General features: G+C 37.3%; 1 protein-coding gene across 1 annotated transcript in view; it reads left to right on the top strand.

Annotated features, from left to right (window-relative positions):
• ttc6 (tetratricopeptide repeat domain 6) overlaps positions 1 to 18689 on the top strand; it is a 37412-nt gene extending 18723 nt beyond the window's left edge. The window contains exons 9-19 of the mRNA XM_084097296.1: positions 2735 to 2869; positions 4165 to 4341; positions 4447 to 4587; positions 4692 to 4805; positions 4977 to 5096; positions 5447 to 5520; positions 7753 to 7963; positions 9588 to 9740; positions 11050 to 11223; positions 11334 to 11559; positions 18371 to 18689. Of these exons, the coding sequence (XP_083953422.1) occupies positions 2735 to 2869; positions 4165 to 4341; positions 4447 to 4587; positions 4692 to 4805; positions 4977 to 5096; positions 5447 to 5520; positions 7753 to 7963; positions 9588 to 9740; positions 11050 to 11223; positions 11334 to 11559; positions 18371 to 18501 (1656 nt within the window). The 3' untranslated portion in view covers positions 18502 to 18689. The remainder of the gene's footprint in view (positions 1 to 2734; positions 2870 to 4164; positions 4342 to 4446; positions 4588 to 4691; positions 4806 to 4976; positions 5097 to 5446; positions 5521 to 7752; positions 7964 to 9587; positions 9741 to 11049; positions 11224 to 11333; positions 11560 to 18370) is intronic.
• The last annotated feature ends 1407 nt before the right edge of the window (positions 18690 to 20096 follow it).

Raw genomic sequence — 20096 nt, 5'->3', positions numbered from 1 at the left:
AATTGTTGGTTTGGTGTGATTGAATGCTCATTGTTACAATTGCACAGCAAAAGTTCAGTGACATTTTTATTTGTGCATGGTAGAAAGCACACAGTGAACTCAGAGAAAACGCTATGCTTGAGCAAACAGTTTGTGAATAGGCTACTACAAATGATGCCCGTGAAAGAGACTGTGAACGCATTGAATAGGATATGTTTAGTTGGTGAATAGCATAGGCTAGTATTACACAGTAGCGATAACATTAAGCGCACCAGAATGAAACATAATATTCAGAAGTAAACAGCATAGCTGACATATAGATTCAGTTTACATCCACAAATGAATAAGCGTGTCGATTCAGGGAGCAGTGCAAAGTGCCCGTGCAAAATCAGTTTTCGTGTGTGTTTTTAGTAATTGTTGGTTTCTTGGTAAAGAAAACACATTTTTACTCAAATTAATCAAAATGGATTTATCACGTTTTGGAACCAAACTATAATATCCAGAAGTAAACAGTGTAGCTGACTGATTGTCAGAATGTTTATTTTTAAACCACAACCTTCTTGGGGCTTCAGAATGTTTTTTTTTAAACCACAACCTTTTAAAAATGATATATTTAACGATATCTTTAGCATTTCTCACCCAAACAACGTCAAACTTGGCACTGCACTTACTCGTTCCCGTGGCAAGACACCTGTCAAATTTCAAATCCATCGGACTAACGGTTCGAGAGATATCTCTCTATAAATTACAGAAACGTCTGTCTGTCAAATCCATCGGACTAACGGTTCGAGAGATATGTGGTTAACAGACATACACACACACAGACACACACACAGACAGACAGACGTTTCTGTAATTTATAGAGAGATGGATTTATCACATTCTGGAACCAAACTATAATATTCAGAAGTAAACAGTGTAGCTGACAGAGTGTTTATGTCGGAATGTTTATTTTTAAACCACAACCTTCTTGGGGCTTCTTTGACCGATACAACCCTCTAATGTCAGAATGTTTATTTTTAAACCACAACCTTCTAAAAATGATATATTTAACGATATCTTTAGCATTTCTCATCCAAACAACGTCAAACTTGGCACTGCACTTACTCGTGCCCGTAGCGAGACACCTGTCAAGTTTGAAATCCATCGGACTAACGGTTCGAGAGATATGTGGTTAACAGACACACACACAGACACACAGACACACACACAGACACACAGACACACACACACAGACACACACACAGACAGACAGACAGACAGACAGACGTTTCTGTAATTTATAGATAGATATCTCTCGAACCGTTAGTCCGATGGATTTCAAATTCGACAGGTGTCTTGCCACGGGCACGAGTAAGTGCAGTGCCAAGTTTGACGTTGTTTGGATGAGAAATGCTAAAGATATCGTTAAATATATCGTTATAACCCAAGAAGGTTGTGGTTTAAAAATAAACACTCTGTCAGCTACACTGTTTACTTCTGAATATTATGGTTTGGTTCCAGAACGTGATAAATCCATTTTGATTAATTTGAGTAAAAATGTGTTTTCTTTACCAAGAAACTGGCAAGATGAAAACCACTATTTTCTGTTTCAAACTTTCACATAGCATCTTTAGGTTATAATAACATAAAAAATTCAAATCCAGATTTTGATTTTCAAAGATCTATTATAAAAACGGATTATTTTTCCCAAAAAATGCAATAAATTCATGAAACTTTTTTTTCAAAATGCAATTAATCCATTGAATCAATATAAAAGTTATTTTTTATCATATTGAAACTGTTGAAATCAGCCATCGCTAAGAAATATCTCCTGAACTTTTTTGACGGCAATCAGCTCACAAAAACTGATTTTGCACGGGCACTTTGCACTGCTCCCTGAATCAACGCGCTTATTCATTTGTGGATGTAAACTGAATCTGTAAGTCAGCTATGCTGTTTACTTCTGAATATTAGATTTCATTCTGGTGCGCTTAAAGTTATCGCTACTGTGTAATAGTAGCCTATGCTATTCACCAACTAAACATATCCTATTCAATGCGTTCACAGTCTCTTTCACGGGCATCATTTGTAGTAGCATATTCACAAACTGTTTGCTCAAGCGTAGCGTTTTCTCTGAGTTCACTGTGTGCTTTCTACCATGCACAAATAAAAATGTCACTGAACTTTTGCTGTGTAATTGTAACAATGAGCACTCAAACACACCAAACCAACAATTACTAAAAACACACTCAAAAACTGATTTTGCATGGGCATTTTGCACTAGCACTTAGAAGGTTGTGGTATACATAAACACTCTGTCAGCTACACTGTTTACTTGTAGTAACCTAGCCTGCTCCCTGAATTCATTGCGTTCACAGTCTCTTTCACGGGCACCAAACCAACAATTACTAAAAACACACACAAAAACTGATTTTGCACGGGCATTTTGCACTAGTGTGGTTAACAGACACACAGACATACAGACAGACAGACAGTCGTTTCTGTAATTTATAGATAGATTCCTGTGATGGCAATGCCAAGGTCATTGGTTCGATTCCATTGGAATGCATGAAATTATAAAATGTATACCATGAATGCAATGTAAGTCGCTTTGTATAAAAGCATTTGCTGAATGCATAAATATAAATGAAAAAGTCAGTATTATCTTTCAGCGTTCTATAACTTCCATTACCTCTGATAAAGTATATTTTTGTTTGTCTGTTAATCTATCAATGCTGCAAGTTTTCCAGGGTTTATATTCTGTCATATACAGGAAGCAGTGGACAGTTTCAGAAAGGCCCTGTCACGTATGGGTACCAATACAACTAAACTCAAAACTGCACAAGAGGCTGCGGAGGTCTTCTATCTAATCGGCGTATGCTACATGACACAAATGCTTTCGTTACAGGTAATACAATTAACAGTAAAGTCAACATTAAACCAATTTACCCAATTTACCCTATTCACTTTCTTAAAGGTGCCATTGCATGGATTATTTTATTATTTTAGAATGTTTCCTGGGGTGCCCTTATAATGTTAGTATGTTTTTTAGATCAAAAGTTGTTATAATTTAGAAATAAAAGGCATATTTCCTAGCCTGATTTTAGCCTCTGATTTGAACGATCTGTTTGAAGAGGCTTGTCTGCTGTGAGACTTCAGTGTAAACGCCCACTGCTGTGATTGGCTGACATGCTTGCATATGAAATATTTAGCATTACATGTGGAACTCTCTCAAAAACTTTTACTATTACAGCTATTATACGTTTTTACTTTTACAGCTATCGGGATTAACGAATCGTGAGAAGTTTTTCTGTATATATATGTATATATGATTGCATATCTGTATATATATGTAAGAGTTTGTGTATGTGTAGGCCTGGAGAGTTGCTACGCCTGGCATCATAATCTAGGTGCCTCAGTCCGCAGGATTGTCATAGCGATACACAGCAAGTTGCCATGGAGACAACCTTGATCAGGTCCCAGACAGAGTCAACAGTCAGCAGGTGTCTTTGGGGATTGGGGGAAGGAACGCAAGAGCGTCTCACTGCAGTGCTCTTCCGGGGGAGTTGTTGTTCCAACAGCGGCCTTGACCAAGGCCAGTGCTGGTTGAGGGGGGCCGAAAGCAGATAAGATTCGGATTGTTTGGTCTTGGGGCGAGTAGCCACATTCCAATTTACACGACTATTCTCCTGGTCCATTTTGGTCTCCGAATCGATCCATTTGCCTTTGCAAAGCTGTGAGCTTCTCCATGATGTTATCCATATTGTGGTTCATAGTTCGCTCGTTTGCAAGCCATGATGTCTCTCGAGGAAAAACCAATATCGTGCTCGCGCAGCTCATTTTCTCATGGGCGGGCCAAATTCTTTTTGCGGGCAAAGAAGAGAAAGGGGAGGTAACCTTTCCCCTTATGACGACATAAGGGGAAGATTTCTAGATTCGCCTGTCTGAGCTTTCATTTTCTCAAAAATACCCAGGGCTTGGTTTACACCCATCAAAATGTCTAGCCACTGGGGAACCATAGGCAGGCTAGGGAAACTCATATTAAGGTTAAAAAACCTCATAAAGTGACATTTTCATGCAATGGGACCTTTAATGCATGTTTATGAGTATTATTATGCGTGTATCACATCAAAAAAGAATAACAGAGAAGTAGCATTTTATCATTCTAAAGATGTGATAGTTAAAAACCTTTTTTTAATTTAGGAGTGTGAAGACTCTCTCCTCCTCCAGGCTTTGGATGCTTTTAACAGCACTCTGAGCATGAACCCAGACCATGCTGAGGCTCGCCATCAGAGAGGCCTGTGCCGCGTGCATCTACGAGACTTTACAGGTGTTCAGGACTTTAACAGAGCACTTCAAATCAACCCCAACCTCTATCAGGTACATCTTGATTGAAGCTCAATGCTTGGTCTGTCAAAACTGATACTATTCTGTGCATCATCATATTCCAGTGTTCAGATTTAAAACATGTTTTTCTTTTTCAAGGTGCATCTAAGCCGAGCTGCCCTTTATGGGGCTGAAGGACGATATGCAAAGGCTGTACTCGACTGTAATGAAGCTATCAGGATCCAGCCCAAGTGTGTCAGAGCATACTTGTATAAAGGAGCTCTTAAATTCTATTTGAAAGTTAGTAAAAATAGCACCGTTCTGAGCTTAATTATCTCTCACTTGAGGCTAATGCTCTCTGTGATATTTGAGAGAAATGTGGTGCATTTGTCTTCTTGTTTTAGGCATACAAGAGTGCAGTGGAGGATCTGACAATGGCGATCCATATCGACAGCACCAGTTCATTTGCTTACTACAACCGCGCCATATGTTATCAGGAACTGCAGGATTATGAGCTGGTGACGTTGTTTCTTTTCATCCGCTTTTTCAAATCAGCAATGTATGCGGGATCATATATACAGAAACATATACAAATGCAGGATGTCTTTTCATGACAATTGCACTTCTGCATTTGCATTTTAATGCATATTTGATTTCTTCCTCCACATTATTTCTCTTTAATCTTCCAGGCCCTCAGAGACTACAGCATTACGCTACTTTTGGACTATAAGACGGAGCTTGAGCTCAAAGTGTTGATAAATCGTGGCCTTCTCTATGTGGAGCTGAATGACTATAGCAGTGCCCTTCAGGTAGGCCAGTTTTATAAGAAAAAGGAAAAAGCAATGATTGCATCAGGCCACTGAATCTCAATAATTTGTTCTTCTCAAGGATTACGAAAGCATAGTCAGTGAATCATATGTCTGAGGTTTTTCTTATTTCTGTATTTCTTTTCAAATGAAATACCATTTGCAAAACATTTTTATATCCATGAATAGACATGTTTTCAAATGAAAAAGGATATTAAAAAAATGTAGGGCGGATCATGATTTTGTGTTATATTGACTAATAACATTATCATAGAAGCATTAGTTTTAATAATCTTATTAGTAGTATTATGTTTTTGTGTGTGAAAAATGTTTTTGTAAAAATTTTGTTGTAGGATTTTAAGGCAGCAGCAAAGACCCGACCAGAGGATGTAATAATTCACCAAGCACTAGGAGTCATTCACCACAGGTGTGCATTCATTTTTTGTTATTATTGAGTGTAACTGATCATAGTCACAGTGCTAATTTCCCAAGCTTAAGTTGAGAACCATTTTCATTTAGCAGTCAGATCATAATATCTACTCCACAGCATGTCAAACTGCTATTGTTTAAAATACAAAAAAAATCAAGGCTTTAGCCCTCGGAGACACCATCATGGCAGTTCATGTGGTTTTCTTCACTGACAACTAACAATTCATTGAATTTAGATTAGTTTTCACTCTGCTCTTTATAGTGAAATGTTGAATGCGCCACAGTAAAGAGGTGATTTATATAATATCGATCTGTGTGTCGTCATATTGTGGAAAATGTAATCTTTGAAATGAAAGATTTTAAAATGATGTTTATGTAAAGTTGCAAAAAACGGAAAAAAATGACATGCGTATTCTAAGAGGGTGAAAAATGGTCATGTAAAACTAAATTATGGCTGCTTTTGACACAAGAAGCTTGGAATATTGTAGCACATTAGCTCAAGGGAAATATTAACAATTAATTACAACTCGTTATAATAATTATAAATATTTGGATCAGTTACCTTAACTTGTTTGTAACTTGATGTAGCAGAATTAATATTCAGTCAATTAACTTGTTCGTCCAGCGAACACTTAGTATTAGTACACTTAGCGCGTTAAGGATTTTCCTGTTGGAACGGTGTTGCGTTTGCGGCTCCTAAGTTAATAACTAATGATCTTCGCAACGGAAGTCAATCAATCAATCAAAATTAACTTTAGCTGGATAATAACTTTATCTTAGAGCTGTTGTAAAGCCTAAACAGTCTGTTACGGTAATAAGCGCTGTATAAATGAAGGTGACTTGACTTGACTTGACTATTAATCGTCTAGCAACTCAGAATGAGTTTTTTTTTTAAAGGGACTTTGTTTTGCAAGCAGGGACCACAGAATCAACACTCACGTGTATGTGCACGCAAGTTTTATTGAACTAAATCACAAACACATAACTAGTCTAAATAAACACATACACACAAATTACGCATACATGGGTAAAATGGAAAAAGAAAGTGAATGAAACTGAAACGGGAATGAAGCTATGGATCCGTAAGATTCAGTTAACCACCTGAACAGAACCATCAGCACCTAGGTACAGTAATATACTAAATATACCTTTGTTTAGTTAGTTAAATGTACTTGTGATGCCTTGAACGAGCATCTGGATGCAGTCTCAGAAGAAAGTCTTGATAGTTCAATAGTTCAATAGTAGCGGTGGAGATATAAATATGTTAGTTCTATTTTAAATATATTTTAAAATGTAATTTATTACATTTTTTTATATAAGTTGAATTTTCAGCATCATTTCTCCAGTCTTCAGTGTCACATGATCCTTCAGAAATCATTCTAATATGATGATTTGCTACTCAAGAAACATTTATTTTTATTATCAATGTTGAAAACAGTTGTGCTGCTTTTTACGGACCCAAACTGTTGAATATGACCCCTTTATTATTAAATCAAAATAACTTTTCAGAGGAGAATATTTGTATTTGTCTTCTTATTTGCATGAGTGTGAGTGGAAGAACACTCTAAGGACTACAACATTTATTGGTGTCCTGAAATCTCGTATGACATTTATGAATATTTATTGATGCTCTCTGTGTACTGTTCCAGTTATCGTGCAGATCTGCTTTTAAATGGTGAATTCAGAGCATATCTATTATTTTTATTGATCAACACTCAGAAGTTGCTGTGCTTCCAGAATGCATTTAGACCTACTTCTATTAGATTCACAGCCTATGACAGACAGGACATCTCATCTCTGTTCAGGGACTATAAAATGTAAAATATCTTACTTAGTAGCTCACTGACAAGACAAAACATTGCTCTCTGAAAGATTCCGTCATTTCTTAAAAAAAAAAAAAAATGTTTTCAGATCCAGTCGACATTTTCACATTTTCATTGACTGAAAAGAGCGCTCTCTAATAAATGGCTCTTCACAAGATCAATACAGAAAAGCGGCAATTGCAGGGTAGGATTTTTTATCTTTTAAGCTGTGACTTCTGGGTGAATTCAATGCTTACAACGGGAATGGTGCACAGCTTGTTTGAAAAGGTATGAAAGCCTTTCAAGCTATTAGAGAGGCAGTTTTTACAGACTGTTCAAGGCAGTTCATAATTAAACAGACAACTAATATCCATGTGCAAACAGAATTAGGACACATCATTAATCTGCTTCCTTTCTCTGTTTTCAAGGCTCGGCCAGTTACAAGAAGCTGTGGATGCTTACAGCGAAGCTATAAGACTTGATCCCTTCTTGCAGGATTCTCATGTGGGCAGAGGCAAAGTTTTCATGGATTATGGGGACAATAACAGCAGTAAAAAAGCCCAGAGGGACTTCCTCCTAGCCCTGCATCTCAATCCACTCTGCTTGAGTGCCCGCATTTGCCTGGCATACAACTTGCAGGTGGTGTAAAAATAATTGCCTTGCTTCTTTTTTATTTCTCACAGGTTGATCTTTCAGAGCTTAACTGACTTAGAGAAGTTCCCAATTGTTTCATTTAAGTATCTAGTTTTATTCATGCTTCACCTAAAATGAATGTGGATAGCATAGCTCTGATAATTTGGTCTTGGGAGAATCTGAGATCACTGAATTTTGACTGCAGACTTTTATATCCTGGCAAATGTGAGAACAGTTGTGGTCTCTTCTGAATCTTTAGAGAAGACACATAAAAGATTACTGTTTTTCCCATCTGGAGAAACAGATTAGAAGCAGGAGATTTAAGCAGTCTCCTTTTAACCTCATTGATGTCTTTGTGACACGACTGAGATAGTAGAGAGATTTTATTTGTGATTCATGTATGGGCAACATAAAACATGTGCATGGTACTGCTAATGCATTATAAATGGCATACTGTATGTTGCAGTTGAATTTAGTTGTGTGCAAAGATCAGGCATTAATATTTGTATCTTCTCAGATGCAAATTACATTATGCTGGATGACATGGGCAGGTTGTTATATTTCTGAAACTGAAATCTTGTTTTGTTCTGTCTGTTGCCTACTGTGATTTCATGTCACAGGGTTCCCACGGGTCCTTGAAATCCTTGAAAGTTTGTGAATCTGAAAATAAGATTTCAAGGCCCTGGAAAGTTTGTGTTATTTCGCCAACACTTCATGGCCTATGCATACTAGTTTGCTTGATTTACGTTAGTTATCGGCATTTACGCGTTACATTAAGTATTTCCCGCGTGAGTTTGTGTTGTGCGTTGCCATGACGTTCACGTGCGCAAAACTGTAACAATGTATCTTGCAAGGTAACATGATGTAACCTTGCTCTCACTTCAAATGTGACCTTGAATTTGAAGTTAACCAAGGTGTGGGAACTCTGTTCATAAATAATTTTATTATAAAATGTTGGCTTATGGCTTGTAATACACATCATTTCAGCTGGCAACCACCGGGTCAAAAATATGCCTATTATGAAAAGAATGCTGAATCACAAGAAAGTAATCATAACTGACAATAAATTATTGACAACATCATTAGTTATTTTAAAATTGATCAGTTACAGAACTATTAAAATATTTTGCACAATCATTCCATGGTCTACTTCAAAGCTTGAAATCTAAATAACAAACAATTTTATATTATAAACATCTTCTTAAGCATCTATGCTTAATAAATCCTATCTGTAACCTTGGAAATCTTAATCTCTACAAGTCTCCCGAGGCATGGCTTGTCCTCTATTAAATCTTACACAAAAGAAGACCTTTGTTTGACTCATCTGGCATGTTTGGCATCTTTAATCTGTATGCACCGTCTCTGACTTTGTTGTTCAATTCTCATTTAAAAATCAAGCCTTTCTCTATTAAATGTGGAAGTACTAATGCCCAGAGACAAACCACAGAAGATTAGGTTAACAGTAGGATATAAACAAGGATATATCTGATTCCTATTGGTATTCATCGTGGCCCTCATTATCTGTCTCTTCTCTGTGCCTCTGAGAGAAAGGTATCTTACAGACAGCCTGTTGCCTCTCAAGTCTATTGATTTCCACTAAGCCATGTCAATATCTTGTCCTCTGCGGCAGGTTTTGGGATTCTTCCAGAGAGCCTGGAATCAGTTCACTGTGGCTGTAGAGGTAAACCCTAAAAACTGGGCTGCGTATGAAGGCAGAGCTGTCACCAATCTACAGATGGACAACATGTTTGCAGCCCTACAGGATATAAACTGTGCTATAAAGGTTGTTTTGGAGAATGATTTCTTCCTGTATGTTTTTTTTTTTTTTAGCTCTGTTATAGTGTGTGTATATATATATATATATATATATATATATATATATATATATATATATATATATATATATATAAAACACACACACACACACACACACACACATATATATATATATATATATATATATATATATATATATTCAGCAAGGATGCAAAAAAGTGACAGAAAAGACATACAGTATATAATGTTACAAAATATTTCTATTCATCATAGAATCCTGAAAAAAATGTGTCATGGTTTCCACAAAAATATGAAGCAACATTGATAATAATAAGGAATTTGCTTGAGCAGCAAATCAAATGATTTCTAACGGATCATGTGACACTGAAGAGTAATGATGCTGAAAATTCAGCTTTGCTGTCACAGGAATAAATTACATTTTTGAAATGTAAATTCACAATATTACTGTTTTTACTGTATTTTTTATCAAATAGTTGGTGAGCATAAGACTTCTTTCAAAAACAGTCACAAATCTTACCAACCCTAAACGTTTTGAATGGTATATATAAACGTCTTAGGCACATTCGTATTTACACCCCCCAAATAAATGGTTTTAAGCTAGTTATTTATATATTTTGCTGTAGTGTGTCGGTAGGAAATATCAGTTTACATTTCCAAATATTCCTTTTTGCCATTAAATGTAATAATCCAGAGATATTTTTGTATGTTCAAGGAGCCTGACTCCAGCCGGTGCTCCACAGGGAGATCTGATCTCACTATCATCGAGTCCATCTGGGATTACATGAAGAAACAGAAAAAACTGAGACAGCTAAATCCAGAAGAACTGCAACAAAGTCTTTAAGACACTTGAAGAAACCTTCCTGCAAAGCTCCCCAAAAACTATGTGCAAGTGTAACGAGGACAAAGGCTATTTCAGACACAAAGCGTGGTCACACCAAATATTGATTTGATTTAGTTAACAGAATTTTTTACAAAAGTGCCTAAACTTCTCACAGTACTGTAGCTTTGCAGGAAGGTTTCTTCAAGGTTCTTGAAGACGTTGCCCCAGATCTTTTGGATTTAGTATGTCTCAGTTTTTTCACAGATGGACTCGATGATGGTGATATAAATAAAGATATAAATAACTGGCTTAATGAAAATACTAACATGCCTAAGACTTTTGCAAAAATATTGTATTTTTTTTTTTTTTTTTTTACAAAAATGTCTTGGCCATTTTTTTTCCATTCAATGAAAATTAATTTTACATTTTTTTTGTGAATTATTTCTTTAATTCCTCTTTTCTTTGACCTTTTTAGTGTAACCCTTTCGCAGAACAGCTCTTCACAAACCGAGGTCTGATCCAACAGTTCATGGGGAATAAATCTAATGCCATGAAGGACTACCAGACCGCCATCAGCCTCAACCCGGGATATGCCCTCGCTTACTTCAACGCTGCCAACCTCTTCTTTTACAACGGACAGTTTGAGCAGGTAAAACCCGAGGCAGTTCACTACTGACACACTATTCTCTTGAAACTCTCTAGGCGAGAGCCACTGAGATATTTAGTGAGACTGTTTTTTTTTCTTTTTCTGGGACACAGGCATGCGAGTACTACAGCCGAGCTTTTGAGCTGGATCCCTCAGATGAGTCTGTCATCCTGAACCGAGCCATCACTCACGCTCTGTTGCGGAAGGTCACAGAATCCCTGCAGGATTTCAATGAGGCTCTCTGCCTTAACCCGCAATCTGCACATGCCTACTTTAACAGAGCCAACCTATACTGCTCTCTCAGACAGTTCCAATCAGCCGAGAGGGACCTTACACAAGGTGAGCTGTAGGAGGTTGAGTTCACTGCCACTTTCTACCATATTCTAGACACTCATTCATCATTATGTCGACTTAATCCCCTGATATACTTCAAGCGAAATTGAAGATGAACTGGTGTGACATAGTTTTGAACAAAATCAGAGCAAAACAAATTTTGTCTGAAGTTTGTTTAGTTAGAAAAAGCTTGTCAAAGTGAACTTTCAGAAAAAGTTCACTTCGGCTGGTAAACACCTTCAAACTACCAATGGTTCATGGCGATTACGTAATAGGTGGGTGTGGCTCGGTGGCTCCACCTTCTTTGACATGGAAACCTTCTTCGGTTCAGTCCATCGAGGTGAAATACAAGTAAAAACACGAACACACTGGAGAGCCGCTTATAGTACAAATTGAAGTAATTCAAACTGAAAGCGACACTGACACTTTTTTCATGTTTTATACTGTAAAGCTGCTTGCTTCAAAGCAATCTATTATATAAATTAGCGTGACTTAAATTAAAAAAGTGCTCAATTGCAGAGCTTGTGCAGACATATCCACGTGGTTATGTTCATATTCTTTCTTAATTGCTGTCATTTTTGTTGTGTGTGGGTTTTTTGTTTTTGTTTTTATTGAGGGGAAAGCATGCAGCACATATTTACATATTCATCTAAACGCCGCTGTCAGCAGCGTGGGCGATGTCAGGATGTTTTATAACAGTATACTGCTGCTCAGGTATTCCAAACTTCTTTTTACCCATAAGCGACGAATGAAAAAGAACTTTGGTGTAAGTATATCGGGGCCTTTATAATGTCAGTCAAAGAATTTTTGCACCAAAAACTAGTTTCTCATGAACTCATTAGCGTGTTTTTGTCCAATAGTATGAAACAGACTTTGCTTGTTCATTAATACTAGTGCAAAATGCCCGTGCAAAATCAGTTTTTGTGTGTGTTTTTAGTAATTGTTGGTTTGGTGCCCGTGAAAGAGACTGTGAACGCATTGAATTCAGGGAGCAGGCTAGGTTACTACAATTGATGGCCGTGAATAAAATATAATATTCAGAAGTAAACAGTGTAGCTGACAGAGTGTTTATGTCAGAATGTTTATTTTTAAACCACAACCTTCTAAGTGCTTCTTTTACCGATATATTTAAGAAAACGCTACGCTTGAGCAAACAGCTTGTGAATAGGCAACTACAAATGATGCCCGTGAAAGAGACTGTGATCGCATTGAATAGGATATGTTTAGTTGGTGAATAGCATAGGCTACTATTACACAGTAGCGATAACGTTAAGCGCACCAGAATCTATCTATAAATTACAGAAGTAAACAGCATAGCTGACTTATAGATTCAGTTTACATCCACAAATGAATATGAATTACATCCACAATGAATTACATCCACATCCGTCGATTCAGGGAGCAGTGCAAAGTGCCCGTGCAAAATCAGTTTTGTGTGTGTGTTTTTAGTTATTGTTGGTTTCTTGGTAAAGAAAACTATAATATTCAGAAGTAAACAGTGTAGCTGACTAGGGATGGGAACCGAGAACCGGTTCTTCTTCAGAACCGGTGCCCAGTGAATCGATTCCTTTGAACCGTTAGCATGCCTGCTTAACAATTCCGCTTATCGGTTTCACTCGTTCAAATGTGACACGACGTCACACACGTGCTGCGTTGTTTTGGTTTAGAACGTAGCAAACACTATGAGCAAACATGGCATCGAGGCAGAAGCGCTCTGACCGCGTCCTAACTACATGTGACGCGACGGCGCGACACGCGATAAAAAGTATAATTTTCCATGTTAATCAAAGTTTAACCAGCCGCGACACGCGACGAATTGAAAACGGATCCTATTTTACTGCGACGTCGCGCTGGAACAACAATCTCAAAGTGTGGCAATGATAATATCAGGTACTATTTTTGTGCTTTATTTAATGTTAAAAGCGTGTATAATGTGACTGAATATCATTTAGTGCTCCCAGCTTTGTAGCTGTAAAAACAACAATGGATAAGTCACATCAGATGTTTAAATTAAACAAATGGAAACAAAAATGTTCAAAATGTGAAGAAAACCCGTACATTATTTGACAAAGATTGTTTTAGTAACTCAATAGCCTAATCCAAATGAGCACTGTTAATATTCCAAAAGGCACAAGCTCTTCCTTAACTGTTTTCAGTCTGTGTTTTTAGTTTTTATGGCACATAAATGGCAGTTTTATTTATTTTTTTGTCCGGACCAATGAATGTGAAAATTATCAATTTCCTAATCCTAAGGCACTCTTCTTGATAATCTTTTAAGGCACACACTAGCGTGCCATGGCATACTGGTTGAGAAACACTGCCCTAGGCTATAGGTCCCTGGACTTTACTTTGAGAAGTAGCTCACCTTTAGGTTTGTTCTGAGGTTGCTACACATAATTTGTGTATACTCTGTGCTGTGTCTTCTGATCAGATATTAAAGCGAGTTAATACAAACAAATTTGTACTTATTCCCTCACCCAATAAGAATCGATAAGAGAATCGATAAGGAATTGGATCGATAAGCAATATCGAAAATGGAATCGGAATCGTTAAATTCTTATCAATTCCCATCCCTATAGCTGACTGAGTGTTTATGTCAGAATGTTTATTTTTAAACCACAACCTTTTAAAAATGATATATTTAACGATATCTTTAGCATTTCTCATCCAAACAACGTCAAACTTGGCACTGCACTTACTCGTGCCCGTAGCAAGACACCTGTCAAGTTTGAAATCCATCGGACTAACGGTTCGAGAGATATGCGGTTGACAGACAGACAGACAGACAGACGTTTCTGTAATTTATAGATAGATGGATTTATCACGTTCTGGAACCAAACTATAATATTCAGAAGTAAACAGTGTAGCTGACAGAGTGTTTATGTCAGAATGTTTATTTTTAAACCACAACCTTCTTGGGGCTTCTTTGACCGATACAACCCTCTAATGTCAGAATGTTTATTTTTAAACCACAACCTTTTAAAAGTGATATATTTAACGATATCTTTAGCATTTCTCATCCAAACAACGTCAAACGTGGCACTGCACTGCACTCGTGCCCGTAGCGAGACACCTGTCAAGTTTGAAATCCGACGGACTAACGGTTCGAGAGATATGTGGTTAACAGACAGACACACAGACAGACACACACACACACACAGACAGACACACACACAGACAGACAGACAGACGTTTCTGTAATTTATAGATAGATTCACTGCAGAGACAAAAACCTATCCAACTTTTTAATCATATTCTTATTTGTATTTCAAGCTGACTTGGAAATGCTAACCTTATACCAACTAATTTGCTACTACGCAGATATCATTGATTCTCTGAGGTGGGTGTTTCTCATCACCCCTGCGAATACTGAAGGTCACATTAATCTTGTAGCTTGTCAAGAGAGAGCAGGAACTTCAGCATATACTGTATTGTGTTTCTTGATTTCATGGACGTATATTCAGAAGTGGCCAAAAGTGATGTCCGGAGGGGATATTTGCAAATTATTTGCTTTTAATGACACTTCAGGTTCTAATAAGCAATTGACCCTTCGCTAAGCCCCGCCCTCCTTAGTTACTGTTGCTACGCCTGTCAAGCTTTTGCGCCTGGCACGTCTATTACAGTATGTATGCACTGGTTTCAGACATTCCTAAGGAGATAATTAGTCATTTTTGGCGGACAGGTGAAAATATGAGAGAGCAAGACTGCAGTATGCATTCGAGGGCTATATCCACGACATAATATGCAAATGATTAGAGAATAATTTCATCAAAATTGAAGCTAAAGTCTATAACGTTAGGTCCCAGTGCAAGCAGCAGCGCCTCATACGCTGACCATTCAAATGGGAAACACACAAATTGAGGAACAGCTTTGTGCATGCACAGCAGGGTAAATGAAATGTGAAAATATTCTAATATTTATAAATCAAACAGCTTATCCATATGTATCGTGGAATAAACACAAGACATTAGCCTGACCACTTTGCAATGATAACATTCTCCCGCTTATATTTGTAGTGCGCCAGGCTAACGTTACTGCTCACACGTCGTGGGTCACATAGTGACTACTGTTATGAACTGATTAAGTTTGCATACCAAACTTTTCCTTGTAGATCTCCGGCAAGCCCCCTGATGTTCCCTCCTTTTACTAACTACCTTTTACTTTTACTAGAACTAACACCGGGAGAGTCGCGATCGGATTGGGGTAACGTTACTAGTTTGGCCGTCGATTAACAAAATGCTGAAATATATTTTTAAGTAACGTTAAATTATGTCAGTGAGCCTCCGTCTTGCCTTTAATCACACTGCTTGATCCACGAGCTGGACAATAACTTTATTCTAGAGCTGCTATAAAGCCAAAACACTTTACTTTTAATTTCCTATTATCAATGTAAAGCTGCTTTGGAACAATCTACATTGTTAAAAGCGCTATATAAATGAAGATGACGCCCGGCAATTTCTCCCCTTGGGTTTTAGGTTTCGGGAAGGGAACAAAATCCACCACCCCGTCCAAACTTTTAGGATACCGGGTATCAGATTTGCACAATCCATACGCACAACGTGGCATGTTTCCCTCTCGCTCGAAAGCTTGCCAGACCTCCCTCGCCTAGTTACGGTTGCTAAGCCAAGATTGGCCTGTGGCGGTTTTCGGGCGTGACTTAGCGAAGGGTCAATTCAGAAAGAGTTTGTTATTGGGAAAAAGAATACACTTCACTTGGTTAAAAGGTTTAGTTCACCCCAAAATTAAATTTCTGTAATTTCTGGTCACCCTCATGTCGTTTTACGTGTGTGTGTGTGTGTGTGTGTGTGTGTGTGTGTGTGTGTGTGTGTGTGTGTGTGTGTGTGTGTGAACTACCATTAAAGTTTGGGGATGTTTCTGAAAGCAAAGCAATGTAGTGAAATTCAAATAGTATTTTATTTTTCGAATAATAATTACAGATCGAATATTCGTGCTCACCCCTACTGACACTCTGCTCTGGTGCATCAAATCAAGCACTCCGTAGTAATCACAGGTAAACTGTCTGACCAGTCAGGTGTTTGTCATGAGAAGTGTATACCACAAAAGAGCTATGGTTTACAGACTGTTGATGTAAGAGTTGATGTTACAAATACATCTTTTGAATATACTTTGTAAACTCATTGTCCCTTTAGCTTGGAGAAGTTTATTTTCCCTATTCAATAAGTTTTCTCAATTGTTTTGTTTATTGGTCTAATTCTGGTCTCTCTTTCTAATAAACCTTGCATTGGGTTAGTCTCTCAATTAATTATCTTGTGCTTCATTCCCACCCTTCCGTTGCATTGATAAGGAGTTATCACAAACTAAGACTGTTTAGTTGTGCTATCTTACAATCAATATATAGTAAGTGTAAGGTGTCGCCGATATAACGGTTAAACTTGAGGTCTTAAAATGTAACACGTGGATGAATCACATGACTGACATTAAACTTGAAACAAAACCAAATCGTGACACCTGTATATACCCTGTTATTCTTATTTAATGCTTCCTTGCTGAATGAAAGTTTTAATTTCTTTTGAAAACATTTTTACTTACCCCAAACTTTTAAATGGTAATGCATATGTTGTTTTCAGTGCTCATTATTTTTGTTATCAGTGCTTATCAATGATAGTGCTTATCATTATCAGTAATCATTCAGTGCTTATTATTTTTATCATCTACTACTTTTCAGTATTTTCTCTTCAATCATTCACATATTTTTTAGCATTATTTGAATTAATATATTTCCTCATTAGTCATTGTGGTATAATTTCAGTTGCAACCACCCCTATACGGCACACAAAAACAAAGCAAACAGTGGTTGGTCAGTCAAACCAGGCAGTTCTTGGTCTAAACCAGCTGACTTTAAACTGAAAGTCCAAACACTGACTACATAGAGTGAGTGAGTGAGTGAGTGAGCGAGTGAGTGAGCGAGTGAGCGAGCGAGCGTGTCTGAGTGTGTGTGTGTGTGAGGCAGATGGATGCTATCAGCGCACACCTTCACACACGAGAGGACCAGAGCAGGATGGGTGTGAACCTTACTGTCTATGGTGTGAACACATGGCTGCCTCAAAAAAAAACCCGAAAAAAACAATGAAAACAAATACAGCAGCCATGTCCCTTTACTTCTGTATAACAAGAGACAGGTGGTTACTATGGTTACAGTGTAAACTAATTATAGATTTCCTCTTGGCAGGCTGCATATTTATGTAGTCGAACGCAAGGATGTGCAAGCATTTCTGATGAAAAACCAGAGGTTCTTAGAGTCCATTCCTAATTCCCTCTGTCTGCGGCTGAAACAGGTGGGATATTAGGAAACAGATGGCCCTCGGTATCTAATGAGTGTGTTCTCTGTGAATGGAGTAATCACTTGCTATTTCAGCATGCCGTTTCAAACAGTATAATTTAGTTAGCTGTAAATAGACACATTGAACACTTATCCTGTAAGCCCTAAAAATGAGTTTTTATATATTATCTCACTCGAATCAAGGCCAGTGAAGCAAAATAACATCTGTAAAGGTACCAGCCGAGTGATGGTAATTTATGCTAATGGAGATGGCAAATTGCTCGCAAATTGTCCCTCTTGTGTGAACTAAAAAGTTTTGCTCTCTTTTGCCTGATGTTTCAGTCTTGAATAAGCACTGTGTGTTGTGCGGTAGCCTAATATTAATGTCAGTCTCTGCGTGAGAACAAAGATGTTGTGGTGAAGACGACACAAATGATACACCTCAGTGTAAAACAGGAGACAGGTTGGTAAAAGCTGAGAGTGTTATTTTGCTCTAACACATCTCTCTCTGTGTGTGTGTGTGTGCGTTTCTTGAAGCTCTAGTGCTGCAGCCTGGAGATGCTCTTCTCTATAAGCTGCGGGCTGATGTCCGGGGTCGTCTGGGGTGGACGGAGCAGGCGCTCGAGGACTACAGGATTGCAGTGGAACTTCAGAACTCTGAGTCGTAAATTTTTACGTTTATGAGCTAATGCAACACATTTTTTGTCTTAACTTAATTTCATTGCATGCAATCAGTTTAAATTTTTAAAATAAGAGTTTGTGAAACTACATAACTGAAGGTGTGGAAATCTATCATCCAGCCATGCATTATAATACTAAACTAAAACATAATTATTTCTTTATTTCTTGTTGTACTCCAGAGAAGTATCAATAGTAAATATTTTGGTAAAAAGCCAAAATAATAGTCATGTTTTTAATATTTTTTGTATTAAATTCATTTTAATACTTTATTTCATTACATTAAAAATATTACTCTCTTTAATATTTCAAATGTATTTTTTTGAGTAAATAAGACATTTACATTTATTGCTGCAGCTATTAGAACTTTAACCTCAGTTTTATGCAGAAACTTGTTATAATTAATAGATGCACAAAAGTTTGTGGCGGTAAGATTTTTTTTTGTTTCTAAAAAAAACGTTTTTTAAGCTGACCAAGGTGACCAGCTTTGATCAAAAATAAAGTAAAAATGGTAATATTGTGAAATATTGTTAATTTTTTTTTCCCACAGCCATTACTCCAGTCTTCAGTTTCACATCAGAAATCATTCTGATATGCTGATTTGGTGTACAAATATTAATTACTTTTAGTTTTTTATTAATTAAAAGTATTTATTTATTTTAAAAAAATAATATTTTGAATGGTATCATTTCCTGATGGCATAAAGATAGTATTGTTGTTAGATGTACAATCATGGTAAAAAATATCAACACCCTTGGTAAATATGAACAAAGAAAATCTCTTTATGAAATAAATGTTTAAACACATTGGCCACAATTAATGGCCCCCATTAATTAATGGTGTTTTTTTCAACCACCTTTTGCCAAGATAACAGCTCTGACGGCCATTGCAGAAGCTTCATTTTGACACATTTTTGTGTTGATTTTGATGTTTGTTTTGGATCATTGTCCTGATGGAAGATCCAGCCACGACCCATTATAAGATTTCTAGCAGAGGCCGTCAGGTTGATTATTTTATTTGTTGGTATTTGCTAGAATCTATGAGACCATGTACAGTGAGGAAAATAAGTATTTGAACACCCTGCTATTTTGCAAGTTCTCCCACTTGGAAATCATGGAGGGGTCTGAAATTGTCATCGTAGGTGCATGTCCACTGTGAGAGACATAATCTAAAAAAAAAAATCCAGAAATCACAATATATGATTTTTTAACTATTTATTTGTATGATACAGCTGCAAATAAGTATTTGAACACCTGTCTATCAGCTAGAATTCTGACCCTCAAAGACCTGTTAGTCTGCCTTTAAAATGTCCACCTCCACTCCATTTATTATCCTAAATTAGATGCACCTGTTTGAGGTCGTTAGCTGCATAAAGACACCTGTCCACCCCATACAATCAGTAAGAATCCAACTACTAACATGGCCAAGACCAAAGAGCTGTCCAAAGACACTAGAGACAAAATTGTACACCTCCACAAGGCTGGAAAGGGCTACGGGGAAATTGCCAAGCAGCTTGGTGAAAAAAGGTCCACTGTTGGAGCAATCATTAGAAAATGGAAGAAGCTAAACATGACTGTCAATCTCC

The sequence above is a fragment of the Abramis brama genome (assembly GCF_963993115.1).
Source record: "Abramis brama genome assembly, chromosome: 21".
In the NCBI taxonomy this organism is placed as follows: domain Eukaryota; kingdom Metazoa; phylum Chordata; class Actinopteri; order Cypriniformes; family Leuciscidae; genus Abramis; species Abramis brama.
The sequence above is the reverse complement of the archived record's forward strand: the minus strand, read 5'-3'. Positions and strand labels throughout refer to the sequence as shown.